The 21,365-nt window shown below is 29.3% G+C and overlaps 2 protein-coding genes across 6 annotated transcripts; both read right to left on the bottom strand.

The window, feature by feature from the left end:
- Window positions 1-14,884: 14,884 nt before the first annotated feature.
- Window positions 14,885-17,968, bottom strand: LOC118052095 (uncharacterized). Of its 4 annotated transcripts, none has more exons than XM_073406046.1 (3): window positions 17,826-17,968; window positions 16,372-16,479; window positions 14,885-16,267 (listed from the first exon to the last, which is right to left on the bottom strand). In XM_073406046.1, exon 3 carries the CDS (start codon window positions 16,174-16,176, stop codon window positions 15,091-15,093), a length of 1,086 nt encoding a protein of 361 aa, XP_073262147.1. In that variant the 5' UTR covers window positions 16,177-16,267; window positions 16,372-16,479; window positions 17,826-17,968; the 3' UTR covers window positions 14,885-15,090. The 4 variants fall into 4 exon arrangements, with proteins under 4 accessions (XP_073262147.1, XP_034918815.1, XP_073262146.1 ...); XM_035062924.2 differs by having other exon boundaries at window positions 16,437-16,479; window positions 17,826-17,967; XM_073406045.1 differs by having other exon boundaries at window positions 16,437-17,442; window positions 17,826-17,903.
- Window positions 17,969-19,997: 2,029 nt separating this feature from the next.
- Window positions 19,998-21,365, bottom strand: LOC118052094 (auxin-responsive protein IAA28). 2 transcript variants are annotated; one of them, XM_035062923.2, is made up of 4 exons: window positions 20,850-21,365; window positions 20,487-20,743; window positions 20,311-20,392; window positions 19,998-20,195 (listed from the first exon to the last, which is right to left on the bottom strand). In XM_035062923.2, exons 1-4 carry the CDS (start codon window positions 21,158-21,160, stop codon window positions 20,144-20,146), a joined length of 702 nt encoding a protein of 233 aa, XP_034918814.1. In that variant the 5' UTR covers window positions 21,161-21,365; the 3' UTR covers window positions 19,998-20,143. The 2 variants fall into 2 exon arrangements, with proteins under 2 accessions (XP_034918814.1, XP_034918813.1); XM_035062922.2 differs by having other exon boundaries at window positions 20,487-20,746; window positions 20,850-21,363.

Raw genomic sequence — 21,365 nt, 5'->3', positions numbered from 1 at the left:
ATCAATCACACAATGTTTAATAACTTAGTTTTGTTCTAAAACAAAAAACATTTTTATATAATTATTTAAAAAAATAAATAGGCCACACCACGATGCCGGGATTTTTTTCAAAGCCAACCAAATGCCGAGATTTGTTTTTTATTGCTATAACCATATAAAAGGCAAGTTAAAATAAAAATATCAACTTTAAATCTCAATAAACAAATAATATAAGGGCAAAACTAAAAATATAAAAAATAATAACTAAAGCAAAAAAAGGATCAAGATGCAAATAAATAAATAAATTACAAAACACTATATAGATTACTAGCCAGCACATTCGCCCACGCTTCACCACGGGCTAGACTATTCTTTTTTAAAACTTAAGAAAATATTAAGAGTATAGAGATTTTTTTTGGCAGTATCATTAAATCCAATCAAGTGGTTTGATCTTGGAATCTACTAACCTGACTCCTTATCTAACTCAAGTTTTGAATTAAATTGTGCAAGAATTGATCCAAAATAAATTATTTAATTTAATAGGTGAAGAAACAACTTGAACTACCAGTAAAATCATGTCATAACTTTTAAAAAAACTAAACTACAATCTTTTTTTATATATATATTAAAACAATGTCATAATAGATCGATCTCAGTCACCCTGCGACCTGAGTCATGAATTTTAATGAGTTTAATAAATTTATTTTTTTTATAAATTATTTTTATTTAATTTTCATGATAATATTATATGCTTTTAAAATTGAGCACCAACATTTATTTGAAATCGTGATAATCTTATAGAAAGTAAAAAAAAATAAACAATAAATTTTATTTCTCAATCAATCAAATATTGAAGAAGACATAATATATATATATATATAGAAATTAAAGGATCAGAAACTAAAAAAAACATATCAAGTTTGATGGGTAAACCTGCTAAACCTGTAAATTAAATAACCTAGATTAACACATCAAACCCGCAAACCAGGTGATGAACTTTACTAGGATTAATAACTTGTTTTTTTCCTCTAAATTATTGTTTATTTAACAATATGATAATAAAAATAAACGATCGTAAAATCGAGCATCAAATCAATATTAAGACCTTTTTTTATCCACAAAATTTATAACTTTGTTTTTTTTTTTCAAAATCATTTTTAATTTAACTTAACTTTTTAAAAAATAGACTATACCGTAATGTTGAGATATTTTTCTGATACCAACCCGATACCATAATATTCTTTTGATATTATAATAATCATATAAAAAATAAATTAAAATAAATTATAAACTCTAAATCCCTGTAAACATGTCATACAAGAACTAAATTACAAAAAAATCAACAACCAAAAATATATTAAAAATGAAAAAATATATATAAATCAGCCAATGAGTGTAGGGAAACAGTATTTTCCCCGCACCTTTAAACTTTATACTTGATGCAATTCAAAGTGTTTTGTGGACGTGGAGGAACAGTATTTTTCCTCGCCTTTTAGTTCATGTTGTGGTGTCGGTTGCAACCTTTTTCACGTATGATTGATGACAACAACAACTTATTATCACTTTTGGGACCCGGTTCTTATCCTTTCATGAATTTTCTCTTTTCTTTTTTGTTGGGATACAATTTGCTATTTCCACATTTTCTTTATTTTCTTTATGTTTCCTTTTCTCTACACTGTTGTGCATAAATAATCCCCTCTTCTCCTCTTTCTTAGCTGTCACGACAAATGATACATGTGCCAATCATAATAATGCTCTTTTTTTCTTTCAAAATCATCGAATCCAGCTCCATTCATGATCTGATTAAAAAATCAGGTTATAAACTAGACAAATCTATTAAAGTCTACTTGTTTCGTTCTTATGAAAACAAAGTTAAAATAATATTTTTTTTAAAAAAAATAAAAAGTTAATTCGAGTTGTGGCCGGGTCCGTTTGTTTGTAGGAAAGTGGTTTTCCTTTTGGAAAGTAAATTCCGGGAAAAGTGAATTCCGGGAAAGTATTTTCCGATGTTTGGCAGTGTTATGAAAAATGAACTGGAAAACACTTTCCAGTGTTTGGTTGTGTTATGAAAAATAAACTGAAAAATAATTTATTAATGAAATAATTTTTTTTTTCAAGTTTATCTAATATATATAAAATATTTAATCACTTACAATAAAAAAAATGAAATCTAAAAAGTATTTATAATGATGAATTTTTTTTATTATATCCTATATTCATACATAGCTTATTAAAATAATGAGGAACAAGTCTTACAAATTGAAAAGTTGAATGAGAATGAAATTAAAAAAATATATATAATTTCATAAATTATCTCAAATAAAATAAATAATAATCAAAATAATAGAGATCAAATCTAAAAATTTTTTTAAAAAATGAAAGATGAAGAAATTAAAATAATAATAATCAACATTTCATAAATTATTTCAAATAAAATAAGTAACAATCAAAAGAATGAGGACCAAATTTGATAGATAAAATTTTTTAATAAAAATATGATAAGGAAAAAGCAAATAGCAATTATAAAAATAAGGACCAAAGTTAATATAAAAATAAAATTTTAAGAGATGAAATTGAAAAATAAATATTCAAAACAAAATATATATACCAATCAAAAGTTTGAGGATTAAATTTAATATAATCAACAAATAATAACATTTCTAATTTTTTCACAACTTCCGGAAAGTGTTTTCCCCCCAAATTTTTCAGGAAAACACTTTCCTGAAAACCAAGTCAAATTTTTCTTTTACTGGAAAGTGTTTTCCATTGACCAACTTTCCTACTAGCAAACAAACACAAGAAAGTTTGGAAAGTGATTTCCCGGAAACCACTTTCCGGAAAACAAACACAGCTAAAGGGAAAACACTTTCCTGAAAACCAAGTCAAATTTTTCTTTGACTGAAATTGACCGGAAAATATTTTCCGTTGACCGGAAAGTATTTTCCGTTAACTAGAAAGTGTTTTTCGTGGACCAACTTTCTTAATGACAAACAAACATAAAAAAATTTGGAAAATGATTTCCCGTAGATTATTTTCCAGAAAACAAACATGTCCTAAAATTCAGCATGGACCGTAACCATGCCTTTGCTTTTGTTTTTTCATTAAATGGAATCCAATTTACACATCCAATTGCATAAAAAATCTCGCTGGAAAGAGATTTAACTATAATCCACTCAAAGGGCACTAATTACCCAACTTTTAATATAGTCACTTCCTTTAATTTTAGTGTGTACGTTAATATATCACCCTCCTAAGTACCAATTACGGGCCATGAGATTGCACGATTTATTTAACGGCGTGAGGTGAACCGACGTGAATAGCAGTCTGGAAAGAAAAGTCTGTCCCTGTAAAAATAAAAAAGGAAAAAGTTTGAGAGCCCCACACACACACACACACACACACATACTTATATCAGGAATTTAAACAAACCCATGGAACATTAAAACAATTAAGAAATATGATGTTGATATTAAAGTTGATGTGAGACAGTGAGCTAAAAGAATTAAAGCAAGGGGAAAAGTCTAAATATTTTAGACAGTTCTGATAGAATTTTTCTCCTTAGAATTAATTCTCCGTGTATACATCGTGTCACGCGACACGATCGAGCTTGAAGATAAGGTTTGGAAAGCAACACGAGTGTGACTACAGACGTCGTTGTGACTTCAGAGACAAGCAATGTTTGGCCACAAACCTTAGGCCATGCAATGTAAACATGTTTGTGTTTTAGATTTAAAACTCAGTGTGTGTTTCTCTGCTGGGGTAGGTGGCATAAGAGTGTGGTGGATAATCGCCATCTTCATTAATCCAGAATAAATATACTAACGTGTAAACCTTATGCCCAGTTTAATGACCGCAAATCTCAAGTCATTAAAAATTTATTTTTAATTTAAATATGTGTAAATTGACCTTAACACCACGATTACAAAAATATAATTTAATTTATCCCAGAGTTATTTTAGTTAAATATCGTTTTTCTTTTTCTTAATTTTTTTATCCTACAAGCAAGCATTTTTCTCACAAATATTTTTTTAAAAAAGTATTATTGCATGATTAGGGGTTCTTTCAGCCCCGTCATTAAGCCATGATTTGTACAAAAAGCTTGGAAAATGAAGGTCTTCCCTGTATACCAAGCCTCTGTTTTTTTTTTTTTTTTTTGTAATTTTACTTAAAGAAATATTAAATAAAAAAATATTTTCAATTTAATAATAAGAGAGAAACACTAAAACTCTTTATCTTCACCGACTTGCCTTCTGTACGAGGAGAGGATAAAGCTTGTCTTCACCACATATCTTGACACCCATTTTCTTCGAGGACGACCTGGACAGCACTGCTATTTACCTCTAAAGTTTCCAAAAGCAGTGATGGCACACCATTACTAGTGCGCTGATGATCAATAATTTTATAGAAATTGTTCTCTTAGAATGGTCCAGGTTTTGACTGAGCCACTCTCATGTTCTCTACTTGGCCTTTTTTTTCCACACTAGCCACGGTATTGGTTCCTTGTTTTTTTTTTTTTTTTTTTTTAAAAAAATAATATTAGAATCTAGTTGAAATGAATTTTAAACTAGTAATTTATCTGATTCAATGTATATATAAAAATTATTATTATCATAATTTTAAAATTCGATTAAAGATTCAGGTCACAAGGCTGGGAGGGTCAATCTGCTTGACCCAAATTCCCTTTTAAAAATAATCAAATCATCCTTGTTTCGATCAATTTTTTTCAAAAAATTCAATAGATTTTTTACCCAAATTTTATCTTTGGCTGACCTAAGTCTTTTACTAGTTTCAATTGAGCCAATCCTTCCTCTATTTTTTTTAAACCCGGACTAGTTTAAGCTCCAGGTTAGCCCGCTAAGTCAGTCATGGTTTTATAACCAAGGTTATTATAACATTATTAATTTCAGTACTCAATATAAATTAGAGTAAAAAGATTCTAATTATTTTTAAAATATATATAAGTTTAACAACTATATATATTAAAAATAACATAAATTTTGTATATATTTTATTTTATTTATTATAACCAAACAAAATATAAAAACAATTAATTTATTTTATACATCACAAGGAAACACGATTCTATCTTCATCTCTTTTTGTACCTTGTGTAATCATATAATTTCAGTCCTGCTATGGCAGCTTAAGCAGACCATATTCCAACGAGCCCAGCTATGTTTTTTCTCTGGGCGCAGCCCTACTGTTTTCTAGTAGTTGAAAGTCAACTTCAACAGTTTTATAATATCATGGTGCTTTCTTTATGCATTATCCTTTATGACATCATGATGCGGTGTCATGAAATATAAGTAGAAGTATTTAAAATTGGTTTGTGGCGAGCAGAGTATTTATTTACTCTAAAGTTTTAATATCATGTACGATGGAATTACTTTAAATGCATATAAATATGAAAGACGTATAGTTTTTCACTATAGGTGTGGTTAATTTATCTATAAATTAGTTTTATCAGAAAAAAAATATGTTAATTAATTTAAAAGTTATTTAATTTTTTTCTTTGCTCCACCGTATCACCATAAAAGCATTTAGAAATGCGGTTATACTCGTATTTTTAAAATATTTAAATTTCTTTGTTTAAAATTAATTTTTTTAGTGTATTTTGGATCTTTTCGAAACAATGATATTAAAAATAAAAAATTATTTAAATATATTTAAATATAAAAAATACTTTAAAAAATAATTATAACCACATTCTCAAATAGGTCGGAAGAGAGCCAAAATCTAGTCAGCATTAACAACTGACTAATATCATTGAAGATATCGGTAAATTTGTTTAATTGATGCATCTGAAACGTAGTACATTTTGGTTTTGAAAAATATTAGTAAATTAATAAATAATATAAGTATTAAATTCAATTTAGTTTGATAAATTAAAAATATAACTAATCTCGATTTAAATTCAATTTATTTTTTTAATTAATTCGAGTTAAGTGGCTCATCCTAAAATCCCATACTTGAAACAAGTTATATACGAGTTTAATAATTTTAATAAGTGGTATAAAATCTTCCAGGAAAAATAAAAGCAAAAAAAAAAAAGTATATTTCGTGTGGACTAGATTAAAGTCAAAATCCATCTAAAAGTCCTAACATGACACGCAATTCACATCGGCTAAACTAGCGAGTATGATTTACTTACCTACTCGAGCAAGTAGAGGTCTGCCAACCAAAGAGCACTCTTTTTATTAATTTTTAATAGCAATTATAATTATAGACTAAGGAAGCTGTCCAATAAATGGATAAAGTGACTAGTCATGCAGGAAAAGTCATTATACGATAAATTGTATTTATAGTATATATCGCGATATGTAGCTCAAACAAAAAATCATTCTATCATCTTCAACAGGAGAAAGGAAAAAAAAAACCACACGTCAATTCTGTGTGACGCAAGATAATTTAAACGGTTCTAATCTGATCGTTTTGTATTTATCTGGAAAGAAGAGAGAGATGGGATGGGTTGTTGTCGATTGCCTATCATAGCTATTAATTTAATTAAGAGGTGTTTTGAAAGTAAGGTAGCGAATATTTTTAAAAATTAAGAGTTTATTCAGTTTAATTTAAAATAATATTTTTACAAATATTTTTACAAATTTTAAAATTATATTATTTAAAAAATAATTAAATTAAAATTTTATTAAGTCAATCCAGAAATGATTTGTGAGATTACTAGATGTACCCGGGAATTTGGTGCAAATAACATTCTAAAAAATTTTAATTTTTTTTGTTAAAAATTAATTTTTTATGTATTTTGAATTGTTTTAATGTGCTGATCTCAAAAATAATTTTTCTAAAATAAAAAATATTATTTTGATACATTTCACCATGAAAAATACTTTAAAAAACAATCACAATCACACTCTCAAACAGGCCCAAATAAATTAACTTTCACTTGAATTTTTTTAAAAACTCAACGAGGTGTTTGAAAATATATTAGTGGTTACGATTTATCAGAAATCCATCAAAATAATAGTTTTTTATTTAAAAAAAAAATTATTTTTAATATTAACGTATCAAAACGATCTAAAATTATATAAAAAAATAATTTTAAATTTTTTAAAAAGCCACGGTTTGAAGCATCTTATCGGATACTGCCTTGAAAATGAATTCACCACTGATACAAATACTCCCTTTGTAGTTATGGCGTGGCCATCCTGGGAGCCTGTAATATTGAGCAAATTAATTTAGATGGGAAGTCATTGTCTCATTGTGTGAGAGCTTTGAAATAAAATTTTATTTCTTCTACCACCTTTCTTTATCGTGATAAAAGAATCTGTCCATTTCATGGCCCTGACAAAGGTTGAACGCTAAATTGTTTTGTTCACGAATTTCAATATTAAAAAAAAAAAAATACTTGCTGGCAATTAATTTTAACATCGACGGCGACGAGCCGACGATAGTGTGACTGACAAGCCTATGTTAATTAATTTAACTCTAGTAACTAATATCAAGCCCAGAGAGAACAATTTGTCACATTTCTTTTCAATTTCGTCAGCTTTTGACTAAAATAAATATAATTCTGATACATGCAAGCTAATCATAAATAACAGTTGGATTCTGCTGCGGTTGGAGCAATCTTTTTTTTTTTTTTATTAATGTAAAATAAAGTTACAGGAGTTGTTAACGATGTTTTTCTCATAAAAAACTATATAAAAAACAACTATAAATTAAAATTTTTAAATGTGTGTTAAATAAAATAAGGTGATAAATATATAAATATTAAAAAATAATAACAAGTTTATTAATTTCAATCAAAGATTGAATAAAAAAACTGAGATAAATATGTATTTTTATAAAAAATATTCTTTTTGTCATGGGTTTTTAACATGATAAAAACAAAAAAAAACATATATAATAAATATAGATCATTGACATGAAAATTGTCTGTTTTAATTATTGAGATGTAGCAAATCAATAACCTTCCTTGTTTTTTTGTCATTTTTCAACGAGGTTTTTACATTTTAAAAGCGTTTAAAAAAAAAAAATTATTTATTTATTTAAATTAATATTTTTTTTATATTTGCATATCATTTTGATGCATTAATGCTAAAAATAATTTTTTAAAAATAAAAAAAAATACTATTTTGATACATTTCTAAATAAAAGGTATTTTAATTAAAAAAATAAACCCAGTAAATTTTTAAACTAAAATAACCTTTTTGCATGATTTTTAGATTGATTATGTGGTTTCCCTCCCTTTTCATTTCAATTTTTGTTTTCTAATTTTGTTTTTCCTATTACAAATCTCACCTATAACTCATTGAATTGGCCACTGAAGCATTTATTTGGAAAAAAATCAATAAAATTAAATTTGATTTTACTAAATCCAGCATTAAGTAGGCATTGAGTTTGTTTCCAAATACTGCGGGGATCTTATACCAAGTTAATCGGGACAAGTTACGAAACTCAATCCTAAAATAATCTAGTGAAAAAAAAAAAAAATAATCAAATTGAAAAAAAAAATGAAAGGATTCAAATAAAAATATCAACAAAATTAAATTTGATTTTTCCAAAATAAACACGAATCTACCATCAGATTTGTTTTCCAATGTTGCAAGAACCCGTACCAAGTTAACTGTAACAAATAACAAAGTTCAACCCTAAATTAATGTAATATTAAATAATCACATTAATAATAATAAAAAAACTTGAGGCGATAATGTTTCCACCCCGAGTTTTTGAATTGTGTTGACAATCTATCCAAAACACTCAAGGTCCACCATGAATGAGGCATTTTATTTAAATTTATCATGTTAATAAATCACTTGAAATATTCTAGAATTGAAATATTCTCTTTCCCCGACCATCCATGGACTATTTGTCATTGGAACTTTGATTCAAGGAAAAAAAAAAGGGATAATTAACTCCTGATCAGCATTTGCTCCGAGGGCAGAGATATTTGTCACATGAAAACCAAATCTGTCATGTAACTTGTGTCTTCATTTATTTCAAAACTGTTCTGTAACATATATATATTTTTTAAATATATTAAAATAATATTTTTTTTATTTAAAAAATTATTTTTGATATCAAAATAATCTAAAAATATTAATTTTAAATAAAAAATAAAAAAATATTTTTTAAAATACTTTTAAAATTCAAATATAAATAGACACAACCACTTGAACCCAATTGCACACTATTATGATACATTTCTAAACATATTGTTTTACTTGGAAATTTATTAAAATAATATTTTTTAAAAAAATTAAAATTATTTTTGATATTAATAGATCAAAATAATAAAAAAACATATTAATTTAAAATAAAATATAAAAAAATATTTTTAAAACTCTAAAATAAACGGACACGAACCACTTGAACCCAACTGCGTCCTTGTCGCACAGAGAGATTTTGAGCAAGTGCCCATCCCGGAGTCCAAGTGATGATATAGCTGTCACGGTTTATCTCGAGAATGATACAGAAAAAAAATACATGGGTTAATTATTAGAATATGAGGATAATTTGTCGATCATTGGATTAATCCTAGATAGCATCATTATTTGCTTTAAATTAATTTATTTTGATATTTTTAAATTATTTTAACGTGTTTATATTAAAAAAAAAATTTTTTAAAAAATAAAAAATATCATTTTAATGTATTTTTCAAGTTAAGAATATTATAATAAATAATATTATTATATTTTTAAATAACCTTTTAAATTAATTAAGTTTGTATTGGTTTCGAAAATAAATTTTATCAAGTGAATATTAATTTAGATTCAATTTAAAATTCAATTCAAATTAACCGAAAGTTTTAAGGAGGTCAACTTACGGAATGATTTGAATTTAACAAGTATACAATTAGAAATGGAGGTTCAAACTCGTGTCATTGACAAGCAAGATTCAATGAATATTCTATTAGCATGTGAAATAAGAGTTCATAGTGTCTATTAAAGCCTAACTTGCTTAATTCGAGTGGCTGTGGCAGCATTTTTTAATGGAGGCTGTTCAAATTTTCAACGTGGAGAGCCTGTCGTTGAAAACTTGTAGATTGAGTTCTTGATTTTCAATGCCAAGATGCGGAACGTGACCTTACAACTCATCTCCACTGGTTTCACTTAAAACCAAGGGTGTGAAAAAACCTCAAAAACTAATTAAATATATGTGCCTTCTATTTAAATTAAAAACAGTTTAAATTAACCCGTGTACTCTTATAAATAAATTAAATCAGATATCGTCACTTATTTCAGAGAAAGTTCCTAGAAAAGGAGACTTGTACTCTTATATTCTTTTCACCGCACTGTGTGTTTTTTTTTTAAATAATATTTTGAAAAGTAATCGTAATTATATTTTATATTTTTTAATTAAAAATATATCTAATGATTTTTTTAAAATATTTGATATTAAGACATTAAAAACATAAAGAAAACAATAAAAAAAATTCTAATAATTTTTCTAGCAAAAAAAAAAAGTTTTAAAAGCCATTGGAAGAAGATGTTAAAACCGAAAAAACAAGCAACACAGTAAGGAAGGACAAAGTTGAATTTTAGCTTGCTGTCTTGCAAGGAAGAAATTTCCTACAGACAAACCTCTTGTCGCCGTGTCAAGATGAGTCCAAATTTGTACAGGAAAGACATTGACCTTTTCGGCGTAATTAGATAGTGTATGGTACGGCAAACTCTACCCTTTTAATTAGATTCCACGAAGAAAATTCTTTCCAGGATAAATTAATGTCACTAGCGAGTGTCACTTTCCATGAAGTTTCGTTTGGTATGGAAAAAATAAAAAAGTTGCCATTCTATTTGTCAATGCTTTCGTGGGACAGGCAGCCCACTACTGGCTCCAGCTTTTCTCGCATTCTCTTTATTCTTTAAATTATACTGTGTCTTAAATATATATAAACTAATTTTAAATTAAAAAAATTAAATTTTAATGTTCTATATTATACATTTCGAAAGTTTATTCTTGAGGTGTGTGCCTTTCTCTCTGTACAGTGCTTTTCTTTCTCTCTCTTTTTTGTTTGTTTTAGGAATATTTGAACGTGTTATAATTAGTTTTTAAAGTATTTTTTATTTTTAAAAAGTTATTTTTGATATTAGTATATAAAAACATATAAAAAAATAAAATTTTTATAAAAAATAATTTTCACCGCCTTCTCAAACTATTTCTTGACTCAAACTCTAAACTTCCGTGTTACGTAATTGTTTTGATAATTTCTTCCAGGTGGTGGGAATGGGAATGTAGCTTTTGGGACCAATTTTCCATTGTATATCAATTTTTGGACATATAAATGTTTTGTCTCGTGTTGAGGATTGAGAGGAAAAAAACGGAGAACTGCATTTAATGTGTGATCCAAAATTACCAAGAATTTCAATAAAAACTTAAGAATCACGCCACGTCAACCCATTTGGCGTTTACTGGGAATTTATCTTAAAAAAATATTAAATTAATTTTTTTACTGATTTCAACTTACTAAAAAAAAAAAAACTTATTTTAACCACAAGATTCCATCGATAAGAAGTTTTATGTGTTAGCTGACGATGATAAAGTTGATTCCCTTTCATTGAATGGTAGATCACTGTAGAAAATCACATGGCACAGTGTATAGTTTCTTTTCTTTCTTGATTGTTGCGATGGCAAAATCACTTTAGCTATTAAAGATATTGCTAAAGTAAACTGAACTAAAGGTGGTTGAAAGTACGATAGGTTGAAGGTGATTATTTTTTAAAATAATTTTTATTTTAAAATATATTAAAATAATATAATCTTTTAAAAAATTAGTTTTTATGTATGTATATCAAAACTATTTGAAAATATAATTTTTTTTTAAAAAATCAATTCATTTTAAAATATTTTTGAATCATAAAAATAAATGGGTTTTTAATATGAAGGATAATGCCGGGAAAAACTTTTATAGAATGATTTTAGATAGTTGGACCATCCAACCAATCATACCAACTGCCATGTTGTTTTATTCATAGTAATCAAACCTTGGGTTAAATTGCAGATTTGCTGGTCAATTCATAATGAATTATTATGAAATTGTTTGGAAACGCGGTTTTAACGCGGTTAAAACCGTGTTTTCAAAAAATTTAATTTTTTTTGCTAAAATTTAATATGATTTGTATATTTTGAATCGTTTTGATGTGCTGGATATCAAAAATAATTTTTTTTTTTAAAAAATATCATTGACATGTATTTCGGCATAAAAAAATTATTTAAAAAACAACTACTAATTACTGTTAAATATACTCTAAGTAAATTTATGAGCTGTGGCATATTTAATATCTATATGCAGAGTTTTATAATAGGAGAATATGCCTCCACGTCAACTAATTACAAATTATTTTGATACACATAAACATCAGTTCATCATGTTATAGTTTTTTTAAGCAAAATCATAATGATGATGTCCTTCTTAATTCCCCAATGCTGACATACTTGAAGATTTAATTTGATTGATAAGCGAGATTTTTTATTATTATTAACTTGAATTATTAGAGAAAGCAAAAAAATAATAAAATATTTTTTTATATAAATAAAATAGTTTGGCGTGGATAATCTGATAAGTTACAATCTAGAAGACTGCTTCAAGGTACAATTTATACAGCAATCCCATATCTAGCATTTCACACTTTCTATCAAATTTAAAGAATATTTTGCTAATCAACCCATCTTATTAGCATAAATTACATGCAAGGTAACTTTCCAAATTATATATGTGACCCCTGGTATTCATAAATGCTGGCATAATTATGACAATATCGGAAAAAGGACAACAACACCAAAGTTTGCATCCTGGGACGCGATACAGAATGATTTTATTTAAAAATATATTAAAACAATATTTTTATTAAATTTTATATTTTATTCTGAAAGTTGATATATTAAAACATCTAAAAGTATGTAAAAAATATTAATTTATTTTTTTTAAAAAAATAATTTGAAAAATAATTTAAAAATATCACAAATTATAATGATAAAACAAACATTCGATTGAATCATGATCACTAATTATCTTGAATCATGACCACTAATTATCTATCTCAACAGATTAATAGAAAATTCAATTGAATCATGATCACTAATTAGCTATCTCGAGAGATTAATTTCTACGCAGGTTGATAAGTATGGTGTCTTAGACTTTAAAGGAAGCTTTATTTTCTAGACAACATGGGACCGGTCAGATTTTTCCCCAACTCTTCATACATTAATTATTATTTTTTAGCTCATAATAGGTGTTAAGCTAGTTTGTGTATATCTTAATTAAATCTATATAATCTAAAATTAATAACTATATAAATTTTTAATAATTATATAAATAATTACAAGACTTAAACATAAAATTATAAAAAAAATAAAATTTTTAATTCTAAACTTTTACTGCTTGATCGTCTTCTTGATGATTGCATATGCTCCATTATTGAGAGAGAGAGAGAGAGAGAGAGAGTAAAGTGAGTAAAGTGGAGCTACCAAACCTCTGTGATGCTTGGGCACTAGAGCGCCCAATTATGCATTAAATTTTGTGTACTTTCTCTACGCATCTAGGACCGCCAGCCTGGCACAGGCCATGTTTTTAGGCCTCATGGATACGTTAGCGTGTTTAGAGTATATTTACAGTTAATTTTTAAAGTATTTTTTTTTAAATAAATAAATAAAATATATATATATATATATATATATTTTTAAAATTATTTTTAATATATCAAAATAATATAAAAATATCAAAAAAATATTAATTAAAAAATTTATTTTTTTAAAAAATAAATTTTAAACAATAAAATAACTGAAATTGATATATAAAATTATACACACGTATCATTAAGAGCAACTCGTGCAGTATTTCAATTACTGGGCACTCCAGAATTTTTTATTTTATTATTTCTTACCTCTCATTTTCATGATGTAATTGTTACTCAAACACAAACACAAAACCACCTTTTTTTTTTTTTTTTTTAATAACCGAACGTTGTTTTTTTGCAACACAATGAAAATGTTCCTACGGCTAATGCAATTGTGCAATTCTACATGTTGTTTTATAATTTTTAATAGTAATATTGGAATTGGTTTAAAGAATATCAATATTTAACCCTATAAAAAAAATCACTTTTGGAAGATTAACTTAGTGGTACTGTAGTGCAAAGTGTATTTTGTCTAAAAATATATTAAAATATTTTTTTTAGATTTTTTTATTTTCATAAAGCATTAATTAAAACAATATTAATTTAATAGTTTTTCATTTCAAAAACACGTTTTAAAACAAATCTAAATGCAAGTACAAACATAATATCAAATACTTATTAATAGGTTGGATAATTAGGTTTGCTTTCCATAATATTATTTAGAATTTAAATACTAACAAGGCCATAAGATTTTTTTTCAATTACATTGTCTCAAATATGAATAGCGGCGATTTAATTAGTTTGGTAAAATAAACCATAGCTTGAAAATACCATTTTAGTTGTAAAAAAATTAAAATAAAACTCCTAGAGAAAAATAAAGAGTTAATTATAATTTATTCTTTGTAGTTTGTCATAACTAGTTAATTAATCCATATAGTATAAAAATCAATATTTGGTGTAATGAATGGTTTAATTATAGTGACGTACGGCTTTGTATGCTTTTAGTGAAATACTAATCTTAATGGAAACATATATAAATCCCATCAAGCTGGTTTTTTCTTTTTCTTTTTCAAAAACAAAAAAAATCTGAATAATGAAGAATTTTGCAGCCAGCTTCTCACGAATTTCCAACAACCATTCATAATTTTTTCAGTTTTCTCCCAATCTTTTAGTAAAAATCAAACATACTAAAACAAAGAAATATTAACTACTCAAAGAAATGCTGATGTGTATAAACTTGATTCTTGCATGGTATCTTGATGTATAGAAACCATCACGTGAGAGGGCTCCAATGCATAGATCAATCTGAATGCCTGAACTGAACAGTATGTCTTCCCAGAGAAAAAGAATCCGATTAGAAGAGCAATAATCTTCGGGACCGGAGCAAGACAATTTTTTCTTTGTTTGCAACTGTTGTACAACCAGACATCCCTTCACAGATCTGGGCATTTGAGGCCTAAAAAGGAAAAGGAGCAATGACAGAGTACTGCATCTACATATTTTACTCATTTTGATTCGGACAGCCAATACCTTCATTCCTATGTTCGTAAACAATTCCCAGGAAGAAGAAACCTAAACTTATCCGCATTCTCTATCAAATATGACGGGAGGTGGACAGCAGAAGCTGAATGGGGCGTCGGTCCCATCTTCCTAATCAGCTCCTGAAAGGTGTGCTCCTCCGGTAGCATATCAAAGAGATCATCACCACTGCAAATGATTTTCTGAATTCTAGAGTAGTTCAAAAATTCATTCCTCCTAACTCTATCTGCATGGCTGTATGCAGTCATCTTAAACACAAATTCCTGAAGCCGGCGAAAGCAAAAACTACAGTGCCACCCAGAATCAGAGAGAATAAGGTCAGTTTGGCGTGAGTGCCGGTAACCGGTGCGAGGGCCAAAAATCTGGATTGTGGCCCGCCAGCTACTGTAATCTACAGCAAACTCAAATGAGTACATGTAGTGCTTGAGCTCAAGGTGCATGGCATGTGGAATTTCATCGCACCACTGCAGTAGTTTCAATGTGTGTGGGCTTGGAATCTCATCTGCATCCGACATAATGATCAAGTCACCGTAGGAAATTCCTGAACTGCGGAGCAATCCACTCATAGCTTTCCGCTGCTCAAACTCGAGTGCAAAAGGGTTTTCATTTTTTCCACGGGCAGCAGTTCGCCCTGAAAACACACCGTGGACAATCTTCTCCTTCGCAAAGGCAAATCTAGACCGGTTTAAGTCGAAGAAGAGAGGCTTGGGGATGCCAGTGAAAGTGGTATTCGATTCGAGGATTACAAATTTAGTGATGTAAGGATGAAGCTCCTGCCATCTGATCTCAAGAATGTCTAGCTCATTGCTAAAGATGATGGCGTCAAATACACGGCGAGGCTCAGATCGTAGGGACCAACCATGTAGGTGGCAAAGATGTTCCATTGAGACATTCTCTGCATAATAGTGAGGTACGTGTTTAAAGGGAGGAGGGGGGTTGTCCCAAAGTGGACGTAAAAGGTAGGAGACGTGCTGGGCATGTGTGAGGATTCCAATCACACAAATTGGCACAGGTATCAGCAGTATGAAGAAAACAACCTTGAAGGGTACTCTTCTGCAGGCTAAGCGAAGGTGTCTAGGGGCCATGATTTGGTTTGGAAAGATTGATACGGTGCAGTTACATGCATGGTCCTGATTCTGAAAACCCCAAAGCCATGCTTCTTCCAACTTCAATCACCTACACAATATTTGGGTAGTCATGAATAAGACTGCGATGGCAATTAGAAAATAGTTTAATGACTTGTTTGCTAGACAAAGTTATTAAATTAAAATGCTGCAAACCTAATTTTAGTTTTGCTATACTCAAGGGGAAAGTAATCGAAACAAGCAGTGCAGCAACAACCAACCTCTATTTATCTTTCTGTGTCCTTCTGCTTGGATCACAAGAGTCTGTAAAACAAGAGAAACATGAAGCAGATGTTAAGCGCATTCTGAAATTTGGAAAATGGAAGTCAAGAAAGGTTTTTCTCCTTAAACTTGGCGCAGTAAAGAAAGCAAACAAAACTAGCAGCAAAAACAGAGGGAAAACCCTTAGAAGATTTTCAATAAACAAGTAACAACAGCAACAATCAGTTTAGAACCCTTTACCACTCTTCGAACCCAATTCTTAAAACTCTTATAACCAACTTCTCCCTCCCCTAAACCCTAAGTGAAATCCATTTACACTACACATATAAATTTTAAAGTTGCAAAGAAAAGAAATGAAACAGATAAAGGAAGGGAAATTTAAGCACTTGTCTTAAATGTTCAATGTGCACATTCCATTACCTGTTCTATTTCTTCTTTAATAATAAAATCATAATTGTCAGAATTCATCATGGTTTCATATCCATTACTCCAAAGCTGCCGAGCTGTTCCAAAGCATACGAATGACAGATATGCAGATAATACTAAGAACTATTTTCAAATCTTTCAGTTGTAATTCTGTTGTATTTTGAAGTTTACATGGATAGAGTTAGCTGTTTGGAATTCAGAGCTGTACGTATGCATAAACACATATATAGAGTACACCGGAAAATATTCTCTCTTCCTCTATGGCATCTCTTGTTCCTATCTCTCAACCTGTCTTTTCTTCTCAACCTAACCACATCAATTAGTACCCCACCTCTCTGAGAACCCACATAAACAAACCTCTCAAAAACATCATAAGATCTCACCATCTGTCTCCAAGGAGTAACAAGACGAAACACACAGAAGTAGAGTTGGCAAAGCAAACCTAGTAACAACTAACCAATTAGCTTGGATTTCACATCAGAATTTACGACTGTCTTTGTAATAAACGATTTGATAATAACAGTGCATGATGACAGCCCATCACTCTTCAACAAGTTAATGCCATTTTTCTTGTCATCCCTACCAACCAAATACATAAATAGAGAAAACAATGTATCTAAATATTCAAGATAATTAACCATGCATCCAAATAACAGAGTTAAAATCATTTTAACATTAAAGATGCCATGATTTGCCAAAAAAGAAAAAAAAAACAAGTAGAAGAAGAAAGCAAGAAACCAAGTGGGGTAAGAAAATTTCACGATTTCAAATTAAAAGAAAATGATAAAAAGAGTTTATAGTTTCTAAAATATATTTATAATAACATCGCAACATATAACAATAAAGAGTTGATCTTAGTATTCAAATCCCATTTCTTCAATGACATGAAATTCAAAAAAAGAAAAACAAGAAACCAAGTTGAAGCAAAGAAGGAAATGAAATGATTAAAAAAAATTAATTACCTCAATTAAACCAAGTTCAGGATCTGGAGATTCATTAATTAAATGAATAGATTAGCTGAAAATTTCCCATTTTAATACGGATTAGCAAAGCAGAAATGGAAAATACTTTTATGATGGGAGAGAGAACAAGACAGGGAATGATTGTCAAATAGAGTTCTGTCTGGTTACGTGGCATTTGATCAGTGGAGAGAGTGGTGAAGTTTATGTGTGATCGGTTGCAGTGGAGAATGAGAGGCAGTGACGTGATGTTGGGTTCGTGCCTTGACGAGGATCATAAAACACAGATTTTTGGGATCTTACTTGATCCTTAACCTGATTCCTGTCTTGACATCAATTTGGGATCTTACTTGATTCTTAACCTGCATTTATTTATTTATGTTTTAATTACTAAGAGATAAATTTTCTTTTTTTACTTAAATATGTTTAAGAGAAATCATAAAACACTTAACTTTTACACTGTAGAGAATATTGTCCACACAGATACAGAGAACTGTTCACTATTGCAGTTAACTTACAATTTTATCTTTTGAAGAAACTTTAGGTGCCAAGAGTGATTTCATCTTTTCTTAAAAACCATTTGGTTATTAAAAATATAGTTTTAAGACCTGGTTTGGTGGCCGGCCCGGTCCAAGATCCGGGTTCCAGATTTTAACTGGGTTATCGGGTCAATTTTTTTTTAAAATTAAAACGATATTATTTTAGTAAATAAATAAAAATCAATGGGTTTGCGGCCTAGTCTTGACCAGGTTTTATCAGGTCATACCGAGTTTTTTCTTCCTTTGATTTTTCTTCAACCTAACCTGGTTTCAGCCTCGGGTCGGCTGGATCCTGAGTCGACCGCCGGGCCGGGTTTCAAAACTATAATTAAAAGATTGTCCAAGGTAATTTTCATTTTTTTAAACTTTTTGTTTGAATAATCTAATTACTTATTTACCCCACACTAAAAAAATTGAACTGCTAACCAAAGGGTATCTATACCTTTATATATATATATATATATATATATATATATATTTTTTTTTTTTGGCATAAACAATGAAAGGACATTTCTAGCCCTAGAATGAAAAAAAAAAAAGAAAGAGTTCAAAGGTGATTTTTTCTTTTCACATAGGTTTTTTTTTGTGAATACCATAACTATTAAGGGTATTTTAAACCTTTTCTCTGGATAATTAATTTTTAAATAAAAAAAAAAACAAACATGTGGCCCTTAAGTTTTAGCACATTGGAGACGCCCACCTTTTTTATGAGGCGTGTGCAGTACCTTCTAGTGTTCGAATATGCTATTTCATAGTATTATTGGAAATCCAGCCTCACCCTCTTCATACTGGTATGATATGTGGTGGTAATTGATGAATGGTTTGTTGTTGATGGTCATTTTGTTTTCTTTCATAATCTTTTCCTTCTAGTAAAAGTACATGTATATCCTCTTTTTTTTTTTTTTTTTTTTTTAAAGTTTTTGATGTTTTCAATTTAGTTCTTAAATTACAAAATGTCATATATTATTGTTTCCAATTCAATGATTTTGATTTGTAAATTTTTTTTCTTAGCTCTTTTATTAAAGTTTTGTTGTTTTTAATTTTTTTTTTCAATCAAAATTTATGTTTTTTAGCCCTCATTTTTTTAAAGGTTTTTTCTTTTTAATTTAACCCTCCAATATTCATGCATATACATATATAATTGTTTAGAAGTTATGTCCTATTTATATAAAAAAATTACATTCACAATATAATTTGGTTAATTCGAGTTTTGCCCAAATTTTGGTTAAATTTATTTTACCAAAAAGTTGATTAGAAATTTAAACAAAATATTTTTAATCAAATCGAACCCACCAAATGCTAGCTGTCTTACAAGAGAAAATTGTAATTCAACTATCAAAAGTAGACATTTTTCAAATCTGAGGGATCAAACACAATTACAGGTTACAGATCTCAAAGAAAAAAGAAGGAAAAACAATTAGCCCTAAAGCAAATATTATATATCCACAAACACTGGGAATATATGACTTTAGTTGGGTCAGGCTTTATTAGTAAAAACTTCAGTTCTGTCAGGCTTTGTTCCATGTGTCCATGTTTAGCACAACATCATACCATTTTGTGAAGAAATTCTAACTGGCAGTATCAAGGAATAAAGGTGAAATGAAAAGATATGCACAGAGAAGAGAGAGCCCCAACATGAACAAAAGAAACCCATAATATGCGTTTCTTCTATTTTAATCCAAAAAGTCATAAAGTTAATTAGGTTCTTCTTACTGGTAATTAATTACATAATACATAGTCAATTGATTCAAAATTCAAAGCAAAGGTAGAAAAAAAAGCCAATCAGCTGCTTCTCTTCATTAATTTTAGTCGTTGGACTGACCCAAGAAAGTTCCTGCAAGATTCAAAATGTCCCATAAGAAAAAAACAAATCAGTATACACCATCAATTTGCATGTCATTTCAAGCCCCAGAAGGCAAAATTTGCTTTCTTGAATTTATGAGCATCACCTCCAAGGTACATCTTCAGCTAGTAGCCAGTCACCTTCTCTATCCTGGTAAGTTAGTCTGTAGCTGCTTGAATCTCCCTGGCCTGTCCCGAATTTCACAGCAAAATTAGGAATCTGTCACTTCTCATGGTCTCATTAAAATGGAAAAATATTAATTGTAATGTCGAAACTACTTACATATCCCAAACATGTCAAGCAAGGTCTGCTTGAGTGTTGGAAAAGAATGATGGAGGCTAACATCAATTTTCCTTGCTATTCCTACTCCCTCCATCTTGACCTTAATGTACATATACTTTGATGTTCTAGCTTGGCAATCTTCACAACCACTGTCCACTGCCCGATTGATCTCTAGCGCCCCGCTGCTTTGACGACTGAGCTTCTTCCTCTTGAACTTTATTGGTGGCCACCCCACTATTCCATCACTTTCTCCATCACTTCTGCCCAACCAAAAAAAACAAAAAAACAAAAAAACAAAATGTCAAAAAACAAAACAACTAGCTATATTTTGCACTTGATTACAGAAGGAGAGAGGGTATATACTTGTTGGAGGCACAAGAGTTGCTACTATGGTTGTCGAGATCCTTAGGGAAATCATCTTCGTCGTTTGGCTGGTTATTCCAAACCAGGAGAGGTAACGTTTGAGGCCCATCTTCATTCCCTGAGCTCTCTTCAAAGGCATCAATAAAACTCCGTTTCTTGTCATTAACATTTGTAGAAAACCATGAATATTGACCCAGTTGAAGCTGTCCCGAGCCCAGCTGCAACCCTTTAGGCTCAGAAACATAGCTGTTTAGGTCCAAACCCTTCATCGTTTTCTCACTCGGGAGACCGAGACCAAGTTGAAGTTCCATCTTGCTTAGCTCAGCAACTCACTACGAAGTATAGTGTGTGTGTGTGTATCATCCAACAACAACAAAACAAAACCAGAATTCCCAATAAAAAAAAACCCACAAGCAAGATGTCAAGAACAAGAAGGTAACCAAGGAAGAGAGAGTTTTGGGTGTAAGAGATCTGGGTTTCTTGCTACCAAGGGGTTATAATAGTAGCCCAGAGGGA

The sequence above is a fragment of the Populus alba genome, chromosome 18, assembly GCF_005239225.2.
Source record: "Populus alba chromosome 18, ASM523922v2, whole genome shotgun sequence".
In the NCBI taxonomy this organism is placed as follows: Eukaryota; Viridiplantae; Streptophyta; class Magnoliopsida; order Malpighiales; family Salicaceae; genus Populus; species Populus alba.
This window is presented reverse-complemented; position numbering and strand designations above follow the sequence as displayed.

What these genes read in the sequence shown, in the direction of transcription:
- LOC118052095 (XM_073406046.1), bottom strand. Translation starts at nt 16,176, where the DNA reads ATGGCCCCTAGACACCTTCGCTTAGCCTGCAGAAGAGTACCCTTCAAG.
- LOC118052094 (XM_035062922.2), bottom strand. Translation starts at nt 21,160, where the DNA reads ATGGAACTTCAACTTGGTCTCGGTCTCCCGAGTGAGAAAACGATGAAG. An exon ending in AACTCTTGTGCCTCCAACAA is followed by an intron (nt 20,747 to 20,849) that starts GTATATACCCTC and finishes TTGGTTGGGCAG; the next exon opens with AAGTGATGGAGAAAGTGATG. An exon ending in GCTGAAGATGTACCTTGGAG is followed by an intron (nt 20,196 to 20,310) that starts GTGATGCTCATA and finishes TGAATCTTGCAG; the next exon opens with GAACTTTCTTGGGTCAGTCC.